This window comes from Magnolia sinica, chromosome 2 (assembly GCF_029962835.1).
Source record: "Magnolia sinica isolate HGM2019 chromosome 2, MsV1, whole genome shotgun sequence".
Taxonomy (NCBI): domain Eukaryota; kingdom Viridiplantae; phylum Streptophyta; class Magnoliopsida; order Magnoliales; family Magnoliaceae; genus Magnolia; species Magnolia sinica.
This window is the reverse complement of record NC_080574.1, coordinates 136527553-136542986: the sequence shown is the minus strand read 5'-3', so window position 1 is coordinate 136542986 and position 15434 is coordinate 136527553. Positions and strand designations below refer to the sequence as shown.

Here is a 15434-nt window from a genome sequence, read left to right as displayed (position 1 = left end):
AATGATCAGCCTGATTTTTGAGAAGAGTGATCTTCATGATGGGACCTCCTACACAAGTGGCATCTTGGCTGCAGAGATAGGCCAGCCTGCATAGAAAAGTGTCATGTTGTTGCCTGTAGGCGATCAGTTCTTGTAAATAATGCAGTTGTGTACCTCTGCAGTATGAAGCTGCTTGGCGAGCTGGAAATTGGGACTTCTCCTTACTTTCCACGGATGCTAATTCTCCGCACTCCAGACAGCATGTTCAAAACAGTCACTTTAATGAAAACTTGCACAGGTATCACCCTTTAAACGTTTATTTATTGATTTATTTATTAGTGGTAAGATGCTGCAACTTCTAGTTGCAACTTGCAACTGTCTGAATAAAACACTGTTATGTTTAACTGGTGAACCCCTTACAAGCTGATCCTTTTAATTTGAAGTTTTGCATTGTGTGTGTGTGTGTGTGCATGGATAAATAGATACACATGCACACACACACAATGAATTTTGGTATAAAATTCATTTGCATAACCTTTTTATTAATTTTTTCTTTTCTTTTTTAACATTAGTTGTTTGAGGACCTTGCAAGAGGGAGATAGCAATGAATTTCATATGAAGCTTATAGACGCAAAGCAGGTGATAGTAATGGGTTTGTTCATCTTTTTCGTCTCAAGGTTTTCTTGGCAGATAATATGTTACAATATTTAGTTATCTTGCCTTTCTCATTGGATGTTTCCTTATTCTATTAGGAGCTTGTGTTCTCAATCTCTCATGCAAGCAAGGAGAGTACTGAAAAAATTTACTCGGCGATAGTAAAACTTCAGGTAGATGATTTTAAAAAGCATATGGTTTCATACTTCAAGCAATTCAGTGAGTCGTCATCATCATCATCATCTTATCCTTGCCCAACTAATTAGGGTTGACTACATGAATCTCTTCCACAATTCCACTATATCGAGAATCATATCCTCACATAGATCATCAAAGCTTGAAATGTCAGATTGTCAGGAATCATGAGATAAAGATGAGGCGAAAGTTTGATACTGTCTGCCAACCCGATGCAACCCTCCTTTATCTGGGCTTGCGACTGCCAATGAGAGTGGAGAACTCCAAAAATTCAATGAGTGCTGACTAAAATTTATTTTTTATTTGTGCAGATTTTAGACCATCTTGGCATGGCTTGGGATCTACGCTGGAAGTCATCTCCATGTGAAACAATAAAACCCTTTCCAGACTTGCAAAATGTTTTTCATGAACCTGTGATCCCTAGCATAACGCAGGTGGTCCTCTCTGTTTCATTCAATTTTTTCTACAAATATGACTTTTAATTTGTGGGTATTTGTTTTAGAACTGTATCTATAATAGGAAATACTTTCTGTCAAATCACGTTTATATAACAAACATTTTGGGGTTTTTTTTGTAGGTTATGTAGAATATAACATGTCATCCTATGTTGACTTATAATTGCTCTGGCCTTCCTCTCTTATGGCCCTTCCCAATTAGCTTCCCTATTTCCAGATCCTGTATGAAACAATCAGACCAGAAAACAAAACCAAATAGTTATTTTCCACTAGTTGAGCAACCGAAACCAAGTTGGCAGATAATTTAGGAACATAAAATGCTTTGCGAAAAAAGAAATTGCGAGATGACGATGGGGAGACTTTCAAGGACCCGATATGAGTGATAGGTAAATGGTTCCCATCCGCAGTGTAAGATGGAACCCATTCCTCTATAGGGGACACAGTCAGTTAGACTAGAAGGGTCCCCAGTCATATGATTAGATGCCCCTGAGTCAATATACCAAGAATTTATAGGATCAATATTACCTATCGAACCTGAATAACCGATCGCTTGAAGGATTTGCTAAATTTGTTATGGGGAAAGTAGATTAGGCTGCACTGATGGGGCCATAGATGATGAGTCGGGCTTATCAGCAGAGGGAGCCAGAAATGTATGTCTACGTCGCTGGTAGTGAGGAGGTAGGGGAGGACGAGTCGGCAATTGGCTATATCATGTCCTTCTTGTTTGCAGTATCGACAAAACAAAGTATTGAGTCCAGAGGATTTCAGATTTGCTTTCTTGTTGGGACAACAAATAGCCACATGACCAAAACCATTACACTCAAAACATTTAACTTTCGAATATCTCGTGACTTTCCTGAAAAATTGTGAGTAATGAAGGCAGCATCAGGAACAACCTCTGTCATGGAAGCAAGGGTTTTCAAACGTGTCTCTTCTGCCATCAAATCAGATAGAGCTGCATCAAGAAATGGAAGTTGAGGTCGGTTCATCAGAGTGGCTCAGGTTGGTTCAAACTCCGAGCGGAGTTTATATAGAAATTACATCAATTTACTTGTGTCGCAAAGTATCTTTACTGTCTCTATCACCATAGCGGGAATAACTAGATCCATAAGTTGAATCTCATGCCAAATAGAGGTAAGTTTAAAATAGAAATCTTATTCAATGGGGGTGTCGTTGGAATCGATGGGGGGCCGCCGGAATCAATGGGATGCCGTCGGAATCAATGGAGGAGCGCCAGTCGTGCGGCAGATTCAGAAACCTCTCTCTAATACCATGATAAGTTAGGAATTTGGAGATGTTTTTCTGTATTTCTTCAACCCAAAGGTGGGTTTAAATAACCACTCTACAAGACTATACTAGGAAGCTTATTTAGAGCTTCTCTATACATAGTATATTACAACTAATAACCCATATACACAATATTCTAACATGTTAATCCGGTGAGAATATAGAATACATTGAATTAGTCCTCCAAACAAATGCATAATGAGTGGAACTATGTATACGTGGTGTACAAGTCGTGGACCATAACTTGGGTCTGAGGGTGCACACTTTGTATCCGAATTGCAGGGCGTGACAGTAGGTGAATGTGAGTGTGGGCCTATGACTAGGTCCACAGGTACATACACTTGGGCTGCCTTAGTCCTTAGCTTTTCCCCTTTTTTTCTCTTTGTTTTATGCTTTCCTTTTTTGCCCTTTAGTCTTTCTTTAGTTTTTCCTTCATATTAAGGGCAAATGTGTAATTCTACCTTTCTTCTATTATTATAAATAGGTAGGGCTGGACATCCTAGCCCTATGTGCTCTTCTTCTCTCATATTCTCTCTCTCTTTATCAAATTCTCTCCTTTGATAGAATCTATGACTCTAGGGAATATTAATTACCATACATTCAGGGAATGTTGGATGAAATACTTCTGGGGAAATATCCGGCAAATGCAATGGAGAATGTGGCAAACGCAATGCTGGAATCATCTATACCCTTTAGGAGCCCCTGTCCCAATCTTGGAATGTATATAAATACCATTAGCTTTAAGTATATAATAAACACTAGTTTCTGTTGCATAAGTGATGCTTTTGAATTTGTTCTTGCAGTTGGAGTTACTGAATACAGATTGGAGCTTCATTTTGAAACGGACACAGTTACATCTGAATCTGTTGGAACCATTTATTGCATTCAGGCGAGTTCTACTTCAAATCTTGAATTGCAAGGACTGCACAATACAACATCTTCTACAAGCTGCTTCCACTCTTCGCAAGGTTATCATCTCCATCCAGCAAGTATACATTTATGGATTGACAAGCCTGCTTAGCATCTAATATGTGGATGGCTTTCAGGGCTCTAGGTTTTCTCTAGCAGCTGCAGCTTTGCATGAGTTCAAGTTCCTCAGTGCTGGTGCAGAAGGACAACAAGCGACCTCATATATCTGTTCTCTCGGAAGGGTATATTAAAATAAAATAAATAAATGAACTTCTTATTGTTCTTCAAGCATACTACATCTTTAGTTAGACTCTAGTAACTTATTTGTATAAGAATATCACTTGGAAGCAGAAATGATTCGATGCTACCATAGTATCTATGCACAACTAGTTGCAACTTGCAAGCGAGGCCCAATCTAGTATGATCCTTATTTGAGGCATTGGTTTCCTATCATCAATTTTATTGGTACACCTGGATGTCATCAATTAGCCAAGCATACTGGAATCAGTTTGTATTAAAATCCTCACCCTTGTAGTCTTTTACTGAAGATAAAATGTTTTTGCATTAAATGCTGAAAGAGTCATGATCTACATTGGAATACATGACCATCACCATTGCTTTTGCAATCAGTAGTCTGTCTAGACATCTGCATTTTCTTTATCAATTGGTACTGAATGTTACATTAAACAAGCAGGACATGGAGCAAATGCCTCGCTATCTTCCTTTTGAAATTTATGCATGACCTTTGCTTTAAGAGTGCCCTACTTTCTTAGTAGCAAGCATCATTGATATCAGTAGTTTTCTGAGTTTTCATTTGCTTATTGATCTGTTTTAATGTGTTTTTTATCCTTTAAATTTTCGTCATAAATGTTTTCAAGTGTTCCACTAGGCATGTATGTGTCGGTGCATGTCTATGGGTAGGTTGTTGTGTGCAATGTGTTAAATAATGATAGTATTAGCTGATAATATCAGTATCGCAGCTCAATGATACAAAATATGGGGAGAGTTGTAAAAATCCCTCATCTTTATCGATGATATCTCATGATATGTTGATATAGCGCAAGATATTGGCGACATCTCATGATATATCACAGGCCCCCCTTTATAATTATTACCTAGTCTCGTCACTACCTGCAATACACATCGACAATACACCGGCAGTGTGTTTGGGGGAAAGAAATTTTGAAAAGAAACCCAAAAACTACAAGAAAAGCTTTTTTCTGCAAATTTTGGGTGAATTCTATTAATTGGAGTAGTTAGGCAACTCCATTTGAGTTGTTTTGGGTGAAGAAATCGTGATCCAAGAGTGAAAATGGGTCAGAACCCATTCGCTGAGAAATTTTTACTTTGCCTGTTTATAGTCAATTCTTTTTACGTAGATTCGGTAGAAAGAGGTTAGAAATCCATTTCTATACATTTTTGTATGCAGGTGGGTTTGCTCCCTACAGGTGTGGGTTCGACTCCCCTCCCCGGCATTACCCAATGCACGTGGTTATGGGTGATTGTGTGCATTCACAAGGAATAGTCTCACCTAAAAAATGGGGTGGCGACACCCTATGTTGTCAAAAAAAAAAAAAAATCAATTTGGTGAAAGTTCGAAAATCTTTTGTTTTCACCCATTTAAATTGCAAATACAATAACAAAAAATTATATGTCACTACTTATAGATTAATCTATGGATTGGTGACACTTCCTCAAAATTTTAGAAGAAGATACTTTTTAATTAGAAAAGAGCGAACGATGATCAACCAGAATTGGTTTATCTATCTTTTGAACAATTTTTATTGGACAACTCACCAAGCCAAAAAACGCAAGGTGGGGAAAGAAACAACTCGAAACAATCAAACCAAAAAGGAAAAGAGGGATGCGGAAATCACCACCTCTACATTGGAGGCCTAACTTTTTACATTGAACTTGACTTTCCTAGCAACCTCCTCCACGGACACACTCCTATTTTGGAAGCAATGACCATTCCTTTCGCTCAAAATTTCCCATAAGACTCCCTCCCACCCCCCCCCCCCCCAAAAAAAAAAGCCCAAAGCATACCATCCACCAACTTTAGCATTGCCCACGCCACATTGAAAACATTCCGGAGAGTCCAAAATCTTGCGAGCAAAGGTTCAGTGGACGAAGAGATAATTACCTGTCGTCCATACACAAGACGTAGATATTAGGGAGTATCATAAACCGCTTTTGAAGATTATCAATGGTCAACACCCTTTTCCTACCCAATAGTCAAACAAATGCAAGAGTCGAGCAATGGAGATGGGTCTCAAAGCATCCTATGGAGGACCGAACGTAGAAACAACCCAAACTATGCACATGCCACACCAAGGAGTCCTTTTCCCCTAACACCGGGGTAAAAAAGCCTAAGGCAATATCACAATGACTCTTAACTCTATGGCCTCCCCTTTGGTCATATCTCTTTTGCATAGAGGCAGCCACACACCAAAGCTGCCTGAAATGGAGTAGCATCGAGCCACAAAGATGTCCCTCCTAGTGGCTAGACTAGCCACTTTCAGAAAAGTGTCACAGAGACTTCTACCCCCACACCATATATCTTCCCATAACTGAATCCGGTTATGATCTCCCAAGGTGAAAGAAACTCCCTGCTAAAAGTGGTCGCTACCGACTCTACAGCTTTCCAAATACATGAAACGTGGTAAATCAAGGAACTCTCAACCTTCCAACCCCTTGGTTGAGTGCCATACTTGCAAGCAACAAGCTCTCCCCACAACTTACCCTATTCGGTTCCAAATCTCCGCAACCATTTACCCAATAAAGCCAAATTCATAGATTGTAAAACCTTGATACCCGCTCCTCCCTCTTTAATCGGCTTACACACCTCGGCCCACTTGAGCAAATGGAATACGTTCTTGTTCTCAACCCCTCTCCACAGAAAGTCTCTTCTTAGCTTTTCTAGCTTACCCAACACCGACTTTGGGCATTTGATGAGGGACATAAAAATACAACGCCCTGTTCGAGAAGGCTACTTCAATGAGGGTGATCCATCCTCCCAATGATAGATGCCAACTCTTCCAACTCAACAATTTCTTTTCAATTCTCTCAACCACCTTGTCCCAAAGATGTTTTGGCAGCTTCCCTATACATAGTTGTAAGAATGAGCCTGCTTTGCAACCAAACACCAAAGCCAAGTTGGACACCTCACTAATTAGCCGGATCCCTAGGATCTCACTTTTTTTATCTTTATCTTCAGACCCGACACCAACTCAAAGCAAGTCACAATCTTCCGGAGGTTGTCGACCTTCTCCTCATTCACATCGCCTAAAAGTAATGTATCATCCACATATTGAAGGTGATTAACCCTAACACCCGCTTTCGTTACTTTGAAGCTAGACTGCTAGAGATTAAGCCAACCTCCTCACCTTTCTGGAGCATCTTGCTAAGGGCCTCCACTACAATCATATAAAGGTAAGGGGATAATGGATCTCCCTATCTAATTCCCCACAAAGACTTGAAGAAACCTTTTGGCAATCCGTTAACCAAAACTGAGAAAGCAGCCAAACCAACACAAGCCTGAATCCAACCCCATCATCTCTTTCCACAACCTAATTTGCCTAGCATATAATCAAGAAAAACCCTATCCACATGACTGTATGCTTTCTCCATGTCCAACTTGCACACTATCTCACCCTTGCCTTCTCTCTGTCTAGAATTAATGTACTCGTGAGCGATAAGAGCACCATCTAGAATTTGTCTCCCTCAACAAAAGCTCCTTGGTTTTCAGAAATGATGCTTAAAAGAACTCCCCAGACTCTCAAAGCTAGGACTTTGGCTAGAATTTTGTAAGGACCTCCATTAAGGCTAATGGGTTTAAAATCCTCTAGACACTCACCTTCGATTTTCGGGATAACGGCATTGAATGAGGCCCCAAGATTAGAAGAGAGGCAAATCCTCTCATAGAATTCCATGATAAATGCTAACAAGTGTTCTTAAATCACGTGCCAAACACCTCTTTTACCTCTTCTCTAAAATCGGCCTTTCAAGGGACTCGGCTTCCAAATATGAGAGTTGAGAAAAGTCTTGATTATCTTGGTCTCGGCCAAACATCACTAGAAAGCAAATCTTTGTAATTATCACTTTGTGAACCTTTTGCTTATCTATTAGCCTTGCATTCCACAATGAAGCTACTAATTCGGTTACATCTCACCCTCGCACTAGCAATATTGTGGAAATTTTGGGTATTTTTGCCCCCTTAAACCAAATTGTGCGAGATCTTTTCCTCCATTTAATTTCTTTTTCTTTGAGGCAATTAGCGTAGGCCATGGAAAGAGAATCACGTTTAATCCTCTCCTTATTCAACAACTCTTCACCCTTCTCTTTCAAGTCTTAACTCATGGATTTCTTGATTGTCTTGTCTAAGTCAAGGTTCCGACCTCCAAAAACTTCTTTTTCAATATCTTACGCCTTTCTTTTAGCATCTTTAACTTGCGGTAGAATCTGAATGTTGCATATCCTTCAACCGCGACAGAGCCCCATGGTTAGCGTAGGCCATAGAAAGAATGGCACGTTTAATCTTCTCCTCATTCGGCAGCTCTTCACCTTCCTCTCTTAAGTCTAACTCACGGATTTGTTGGAACATCTTGTCTAAGCCAAGTTCCCATGCTCCAAAGACTTATTTTTCCATATCTTAAGCCTTTCTTTTAGCATCTTTAACTTGTGGTAGAATCTGAATCCTGCATATCCAACCATCGACTATTAGTTTTTCGAATTATGTTGTTATCATGTACATTTTTGAAAAAAAAAATGTTGGTGTTTCAAAAAATTATTAATTGGATATCTAAAAATAATTATAAAAAATGCAAAATTTTATGAAATGATTTTGATTATTTATAATATTCTTTTTTTCTAATCTATTTTTATATTTTATTAGTTGTATTGTAGTATATTTGAATGATATGAGCTCTTTTTCGATGTAATTGCGTCATTTTTATCTGACAACGCATAGTATAGGTGATGCAAGACATGATTTAATGTTAGCATACAACGTGGAGATTATGAAAGAGTCTATAAAGTAATTCAATTAACAAAAGTTGTTAAACCACCAAGTAATTAATAGTAAACAATAGGAAATAAAATATGATTTAACCTAAATTACCTGCCCGTATGATAAGAAATCACATAAATCAATTAAAACTAGGCCCGGTGAAAGGATAGAACTTCTAATTTATCATAGGCATGTTCCATGCTCAAGAGACTGACTTGTAAATTTTATGATTAGGGTTAAGAAGGAGAAAATCTGAATTTTGGAAAATTAGGATTTTTAGAAATCGGGAAAAATAGGAAATCGGGGATCTAGGGTTTAGGGTAGGGTTATGGATGGGGAATCAAGGGTTTTTTATGTCGGAAGCAAGGGGAAATCAAAGGATTGAGCGGTTGTCCGTACGGTCAGCCTAGGGGCTTGCACGTGTGGGTCGTTGGCTAAGGTTTTGGGGTCCTCAATGGTTGATTTTGGTTAGGGTTGAAGTCGGATGATGAAAAGTTTAAGAAAAAGATGATTTGGATGGTCTTGGATAGGAAGGGAAGAAGAGAGATAAGGTTTTTGGGAAAATACCTCTTTTGGATAGAAAGGAAGAGAGAAGGAAGATGATAAATGGAAGCCTCGCACCTCCGTTGAATGGGGAATGGAATCCCACCACACCCAAGCTTCAAATCATATGGAGTATTCTTCAAATCACATGAAGAAGAGAGAACACAAAGCGTTTTTTCTTTTTTTTCAAAATAATGGCATTAGCTCTTTACACACCCATATTTCTCTTTTATAGTCTCAGAAAAGACCTTTTACAAAAAGACGCTTAATAAATTAAAAGTTATTCCTAACTCCCTAATCTCAACACAGATATAAGGTATACCAAAAATAACAAGCATGTAAACAATCTAAACAACTAAACTATTTCGTGGCCCATGGGAGTTTACGATCAAGATGTTCGATAATGATAATCCAACGATCCATTCATTGTGTCCACCCAATCTAACGGTCCGATGTGTCCATCAAGCTCCTATATGCTGCTCACACGCATCTTCCCAATGTGGGGTCTTCAAAGATGCATGAACATGCACGTGGGGTCTTCAACGTGGCTAGGAATGTGAATTGGGTCAAGTGGGCCCCATGTAATGGTCGTCTAGCCATAAGGAGACTGGCTCAGCCCTTCTCCTCTAGTATGATGCTCAAATGTCCTCATCAATAGGCCCCTATACAATGAAAACTTATTGTGCATACTTGTTTTTTGTAATGTTTTGAGTTCTAAGTGTGGAATCATCTCTTTTAACATACCCTTAAGTTTCATTGAAAATTCATTTTCCCAATAATTCTCCAATGTTTACCTCTAACTGTGATACATTCCAAATTACAATTTATGTGCGATATTTCCCATGTGATACCATTATGTTTCAGTATCCCATGGGTGCGATATGGGCAGCAAAACAGATACTCAAAACAACGGCTATGTGAAGACATGTTTTGTCATTTACATCAATATAATGTAATAAATCTATCAAGGCATCAGTATTGCTAACTTAAATCATTGGATTTTTTTATGCTATTCAATTAGGATGCTACAAGAAGAGATTGTGCTTGCTCTTTGTTTCTTGGGTGTTTGACTATTTTGTATTATGACAGCTTGAAGAAGCTAAACTTTTACGGGCCCAAGGTCAGCATGAGATGGCTATTAATCTTGCAAGATATATTTTGGATCATTATCAATTGAATGAAGAAGCTTCAAATGTACACCGTCTAGTTGGGAAGTGGTTGGCAGAAACTCGATCTAGCAAGTAATATATAGATGATATTTAGGCATCGCGTGTGTTCATTTCTTGTAATAAATTACATTGCAAAAAATGATGACTCTTTTTCATATGTAAACTTTGATGTCCATGCAGCTCTAGAACTATTTTAGAACAGTATCTAAAACATGCTGTGGAACTTACGGTGCGTGACAAGACTACATCCAAGAAGTGTGTTGCAAGACAATCTCAAAATTATTTCCATCTTGCTCACTATACGGATGCTCTGTTTAGGAGTCATGAAGAAAGACTTACCTCTAGCGAATGGCAAGCAGCTTTGCGATTGAGGAGGCATAAGGTACCTTCCTGAAATTCTAAATACCAAATGGTAATAGTATCTTGCATTTTCTCGTATGGATTAATTATCGATTGGTGCAGACTAAAGAGTTGGAGGCACTCATTAAAAGATTAAAAAGTTCAACAAAGGCAAGTATTATACGAGTTTTTTTGTGGTATACTTCTTTGTTTGTAGTCATTTTAAGTAAGGAATGTCATCCTTTCCTAAATACCTTACTCTTTTTGTAATTTTATTGTTTGCCTTGTTTGTAGGGTGAAAAGACTGACTATTCGGTAAAAATACAAGAGTTGCAGAAGCAGCTTGCAATGGACCGGGAGGAGGCTAAAAAATTGCAGGTGTATCTTTGAGTTTAAACCATATTGGTTACTGTTTTTTTAATTCTCATTTGTGTACCTTATTTTACCGTATTCGCATATTTGCCTTTGACCAATGGAATATTTGTGGAAAAGTTTAGGCTATTAGTGTTTTAAGGTATTGTTACCAGTATTGCATGGACACATAAGGTTGCCAATGGATGGGCTTGGGTTTATTTTTGGACCAGTGTTCAAAATATCGATATCGCGTTACGTATCGCATCCTTGTGATAAAGATACGTATCGGTTATCGCATGGGATATATCATTTGTATCGGGTAATTTATTGCACTTTTTGGGAAACATGGGGAATCATTGGGAAATTTGTTGAATTTTCCAATGAAACTTCAGGGATTGTTAGAAAAGACCTTAATACACACTTTTAAATCATAACATCTCAAAAAAGAAGTGCACATAATAGGTTTCGTTTGTATAGGGACCTAAGCTATGTTGTCTGACTGAACTAATGCAATTATATTCAAATTGAATGCATAACATTTAGAGTGTATTTGATAATCATTTCATCAAACACTCCTAAATACTTGGAAATTAGTCTCAATTGACAGCTGGTTTATGGAAATTTTTGGAAAAAAAAATATTTTAATAATTTTTTATTAATTTTTAATTTAAAAAATGATTTTTATTTTCTAAAAATTGACGAGGACTTGACAAATCAGTAGATCAGCCCTTGTATTTGGAGTGCAACATTGCAAGCAATTTGGGAGAAATTGGGAAATTTTTGAATTTTCCCCAATTTTCCCTAAATCGGACCACCTACACTTAGACTTCGAAATTAGAATATATGTGATGATTATTTCATCAAATACTCCTAAATACTTTGAAATTAGCCTCAATTGACAGCAGGTTGAAGGAAATTTTCGAAAATAAAATAAAATGGAGAACATGAATGGATATCAAAATCAAAGCTTCAACTCCATGATTTTGCATGCAAAACATGAAGAACCAATGAATTTATAACCATTTAACACTGATTTAACATAATTTCAACAAAAAAAAATAAGGGATCAAAAATTCAAAATGCTTATCGAATTGATCATGTGGGATATATCGGCACTACATGTGACTTTCGTATCACATATGTGGGAAATAAGATATATTGTTGGATATATCGGCCGATATCATTGATATTTAAAACATTGGTTTGGACCTCATTTTTTAACTTGTTATTCTAGGCTGGGCTGGACGGAGCCCGTTTAAAATTTTGGTGTTGCCCAGCCCTTTGAATGCCCAACTAACACTACATAGGCGTTAGTGTTTATCATGCCAGAGAGTCAAACTCGGTAAGCCAATATATATATATATATATATATATGCAGATGCCCACTCATCCATACAGCACGAGACAAACACATAATATATTGTAAGTAATAAGCAACATCAAAACCAAAGTTTAACATTTAGATTTGTTATAAATGTTATTTCATTTTTATAACTTGTAGTAACATAAATAAAATGTTACCATCCACGTATCAAACTAATTTATGTATATGTTAATGCATATGTGTGCAGAGGTTATAACAATTTTTGTCCCATAAATTAGTGTCTGCGAAGATTCCTCAAGTGATTTGTTTTGTTACCTTGGCTTTATAATTTCAAAGGATGTGAAGATCAATGATTATGTTTCCAACAGATTTAGAACTGGATTGGTGAAGTGTCAATGTATGTGGTGCTTTGTTGTTAGTGCATTGCCATTGAAACTTGAGGGGAAATTTTACAAGTCAGGTATTTAATCTGTTGTGTTGTATGACTGAGTGTTGGGCAATTAGGAGGCATGAGGAGCAGTATAGCAAAGATGAGGATGTTGAAATGGCTATGTTTGAAGAACATGAAGAATAGAATCAAGAATTGGGTAGACCTAGGAAATAAAAAATGAGGATGGTTTAGCCGCGTGATAGGAAGATCGGAGGTGTTCCTGGTAAAGAGGGGAGTATCAATTAGGCTTGAAGGGCTTGAAAGGAGGATAAGTGATGCAGGACATGAAATTTAAGTATGAGATGCAAGAATTCAGGCTTAGATCATACCAATTCAGAAACAGTTACACAAATTCCACATCCCACATGACAATCTAAATCATTCAATTAAAAGGGGAATCTATGCAAGTCTAGTAGGCCGACACAGGCTAGGACTGGACCAATAAAAATTATAAACTAAACGATGTCAATGGAAAATAGAAATCAACCACACATGCATAAAAATCAATCCCTAATCCAAGGAATTTCCCAATTTCAATTCAAGGAACCCTATGGTGAAAAAAAGGGGCAAATAAATTAGGGCTAATGTAAACTAAGGCTAGGGTTTAGGAAATATGAACGAAAAGAGTAAAACCAGAGGAAAACCTGACTTGGAGAAAGCTCCTGCTTACAGATGGTGACCCTGGGCTGACGCACGTGTGTGGGTGGGCTGGCCGCATGTGTGATGGAAGCCCGCCTCCCCAAAGTGACACCTACGCCTTGATCGGCCAGGGGAGACCTCCAATCCCTCCAAGTTTGATGACGAACTAACGTAAGGTCGAGGCGTAGTACTCCGCCGAAGTTTCAGCCCTCCTACAGATCCAGATTTTGGAAACTGGCTGTAGGCAGATGAATAGCTGCAAAAGCTGAAAAATTCAAAGCAATAATGATGATAGAATATGAGAGATATAGATGGAAGAGGGTAGGGGTGGATGGAGATAGATATGGCTTCGCACCACGGTAGTTAGTCCTTCGAAGAAGGGAGGGCTTCGCACCCACTTTTAAATTCTTCCACAACTCACGAAGAGAGCAGAAAAGTAAAGAAGGAATTTTTATTAAACTTGAATGAATGAAAAGAACTACAAGGGGTGGATGGAGATAGATATGGCTTCGCACCACGGCAGTTAGCCCTTCGAAGAAGGGAGGGCTTCGCACCCACTTTTGAATTCTTCCACAACTCACGAAGAGAGCAGAAAAATAAAGAAGGAATTTTTATTAAACTTGAATGAATGAAAAGAACTACAAGGGGTGCCTATTTATAGGGAAAATCCTATACCCCAAAAACTTGCACCATGTGCGCAACCTATTACTTGGCGATGAAGTAAGCTAAAAATAAAAACCAAACAAAGAAATCTAAAGCGTTCACGATGTTCTAAATAATAACAATAAGCAAAACCTAAAATATGAAATCAATCCGATGAGTGGGCCACGATCATGAGATCTCATGATGGGCTTGTCTTGACTATCGGGCCCACCTTTTTCGAACCAAAACTTGTCTTCTAGCTAATAAGCCCTCCCTGGACGTCGTCATCGAGCCAGATCAATGGTGGGGTCCTTCTGCGTACGTACGTGCGTATGGGTGGTGATGTGCGTGCGCGTGTGCGCATGATGTCCCCATCAATTCTCCTCGGCTGCGAAGATTTCGCCACTGGCGAAATAAAACTCCTAAACCAATCCAGGATGTTAGGATCAAATCTCTAAAGCTCATCCTCAGTGAGTCCTCTGAAGCTGGGTGTAACTTCCTTTTAACTAGGTACTTCTGAAACCCGTCGTTCGACGTGGATATTATCTGATGGTCCAGAATATCCTCTATTTCCTCTCTAGGTGTGGGAATGGTAGGTATGTGAGGTAGAGCCTGAGAAAATGGGTTGGGAATGGTAGGCATGGGACGTAGTAGCTGGGAAGATGAGTCAGGACAGTTAGGTATGGGAGGTAGAGGCTAAGAAAATGGATCAGGACGGGTAGGTACGAGAGGTAGAGGTTGGAAAAATGGGTCAGGAGAGGTAGTTATGGGACGTAGTAGCTGGGAAGATGAGTAGGGACGAATAGGTATGGGAGGTAGAGGCTGAGAAAATGGGTCGGGAGGGGGCCATGGATCAAGGGAAAGGTCTGATGAATCAGGATGGTTAGGCGAAAGGCTGGACAATGCATCAATGAACCCTTGAAATGCAACTAGATCCTCCACATTGAATGTGGAACTAATTCTCATGGAGGGTGGAAGATTTGCCACATACGCATTGAGACCGTTTCATTTTATAATTTTGACGAGTGCAACGCTATGCGCGTGTAACTTACGAACGGACCCTGGGGAATACCGCTCGGGCATGATGCAGACCATCACAGAGTCCCTTACATTGAATTCCTTGAAACATTTATACTGGTCTGCAGAAAATTTGTAATGTTCATTACTAGTAGTGATCTTTTGCCTGATTTCTTGATGCCATGAATGAATGTGATGCACAAAAGACTCTGCAGGCTTTAATGGCCTATGAGACAGTGAAATAGGGACAAGATCAATAGGTTTCTCAGGTTTATAACCAGTAACGACTTCATAAGGACTGAGACCTGTGGACCTATCGACAGAACTATTAAACGCAAACTCGGTTGTAGGTATTACAGTGTCTTATGTTCTGGTGTGCTCTATCCCTCTTAGGGAGAAAGTCATTCGATAGATCATCAGGAAAGACATCATGAAACTCATCCACTACCAGAATGGCCTCAATAGGTAACTCTACACTAACCTCTAGTGC

At 38.8% G+C, this 15434-nt stretch overlaps 1 protein-coding gene across 7 annotated transcripts in view; it reads left to right on the top strand.

Annotated features, from left to right (window-relative positions):
- LOC131237824 (serine/threonine-protein kinase ATM) overlaps nucleotides 1–15434 on the top strand; it is a 158265-nt gene that overhangs the window by 122587 nt on the left and 20244 nt on the right. For 6 of the 7 annotated variants that reach the window (XR_009167429.1, XR_009167430.1, XM_058235829.1 and 3 more), the window contains 10 exons: nucleotides 162–277; nucleotides 552–618; nucleotides 732–806; nucleotides 1140–1262; nucleotides 3374–3538; nucleotides 3617–3721; nucleotides 10120–10271; nucleotides 10380–10581; nucleotides 10662–10709; nucleotides 10833–10916. Coding sequence is in view for 5 of the 7 variants with exons in the window: in XM_058235829.1 (XP_058091812.1) it covers nucleotides 162–277; nucleotides 552–618; nucleotides 732–806; nucleotides 1140–1262; nucleotides 3374–3538; nucleotides 3617–3721; nucleotides 10120–10271; nucleotides 10380–10581; nucleotides 10662–10709; nucleotides 10833–10916 (1137 nt within the window). In the remaining 2 variants the exon portion in view is untranslated. The remainder of the gene's footprint in view (nucleotides 1–161; nucleotides 278–551; nucleotides 619–731; nucleotides 807–1139; nucleotides 1263–3373; nucleotides 3539–3616; nucleotides 3722–10119; nucleotides 10272–10379; nucleotides 10582–10661; nucleotides 10710–10832; nucleotides 10917–15434) is intronic. The other variant, XM_058235830.1, reaches the window with a different exon arrangement.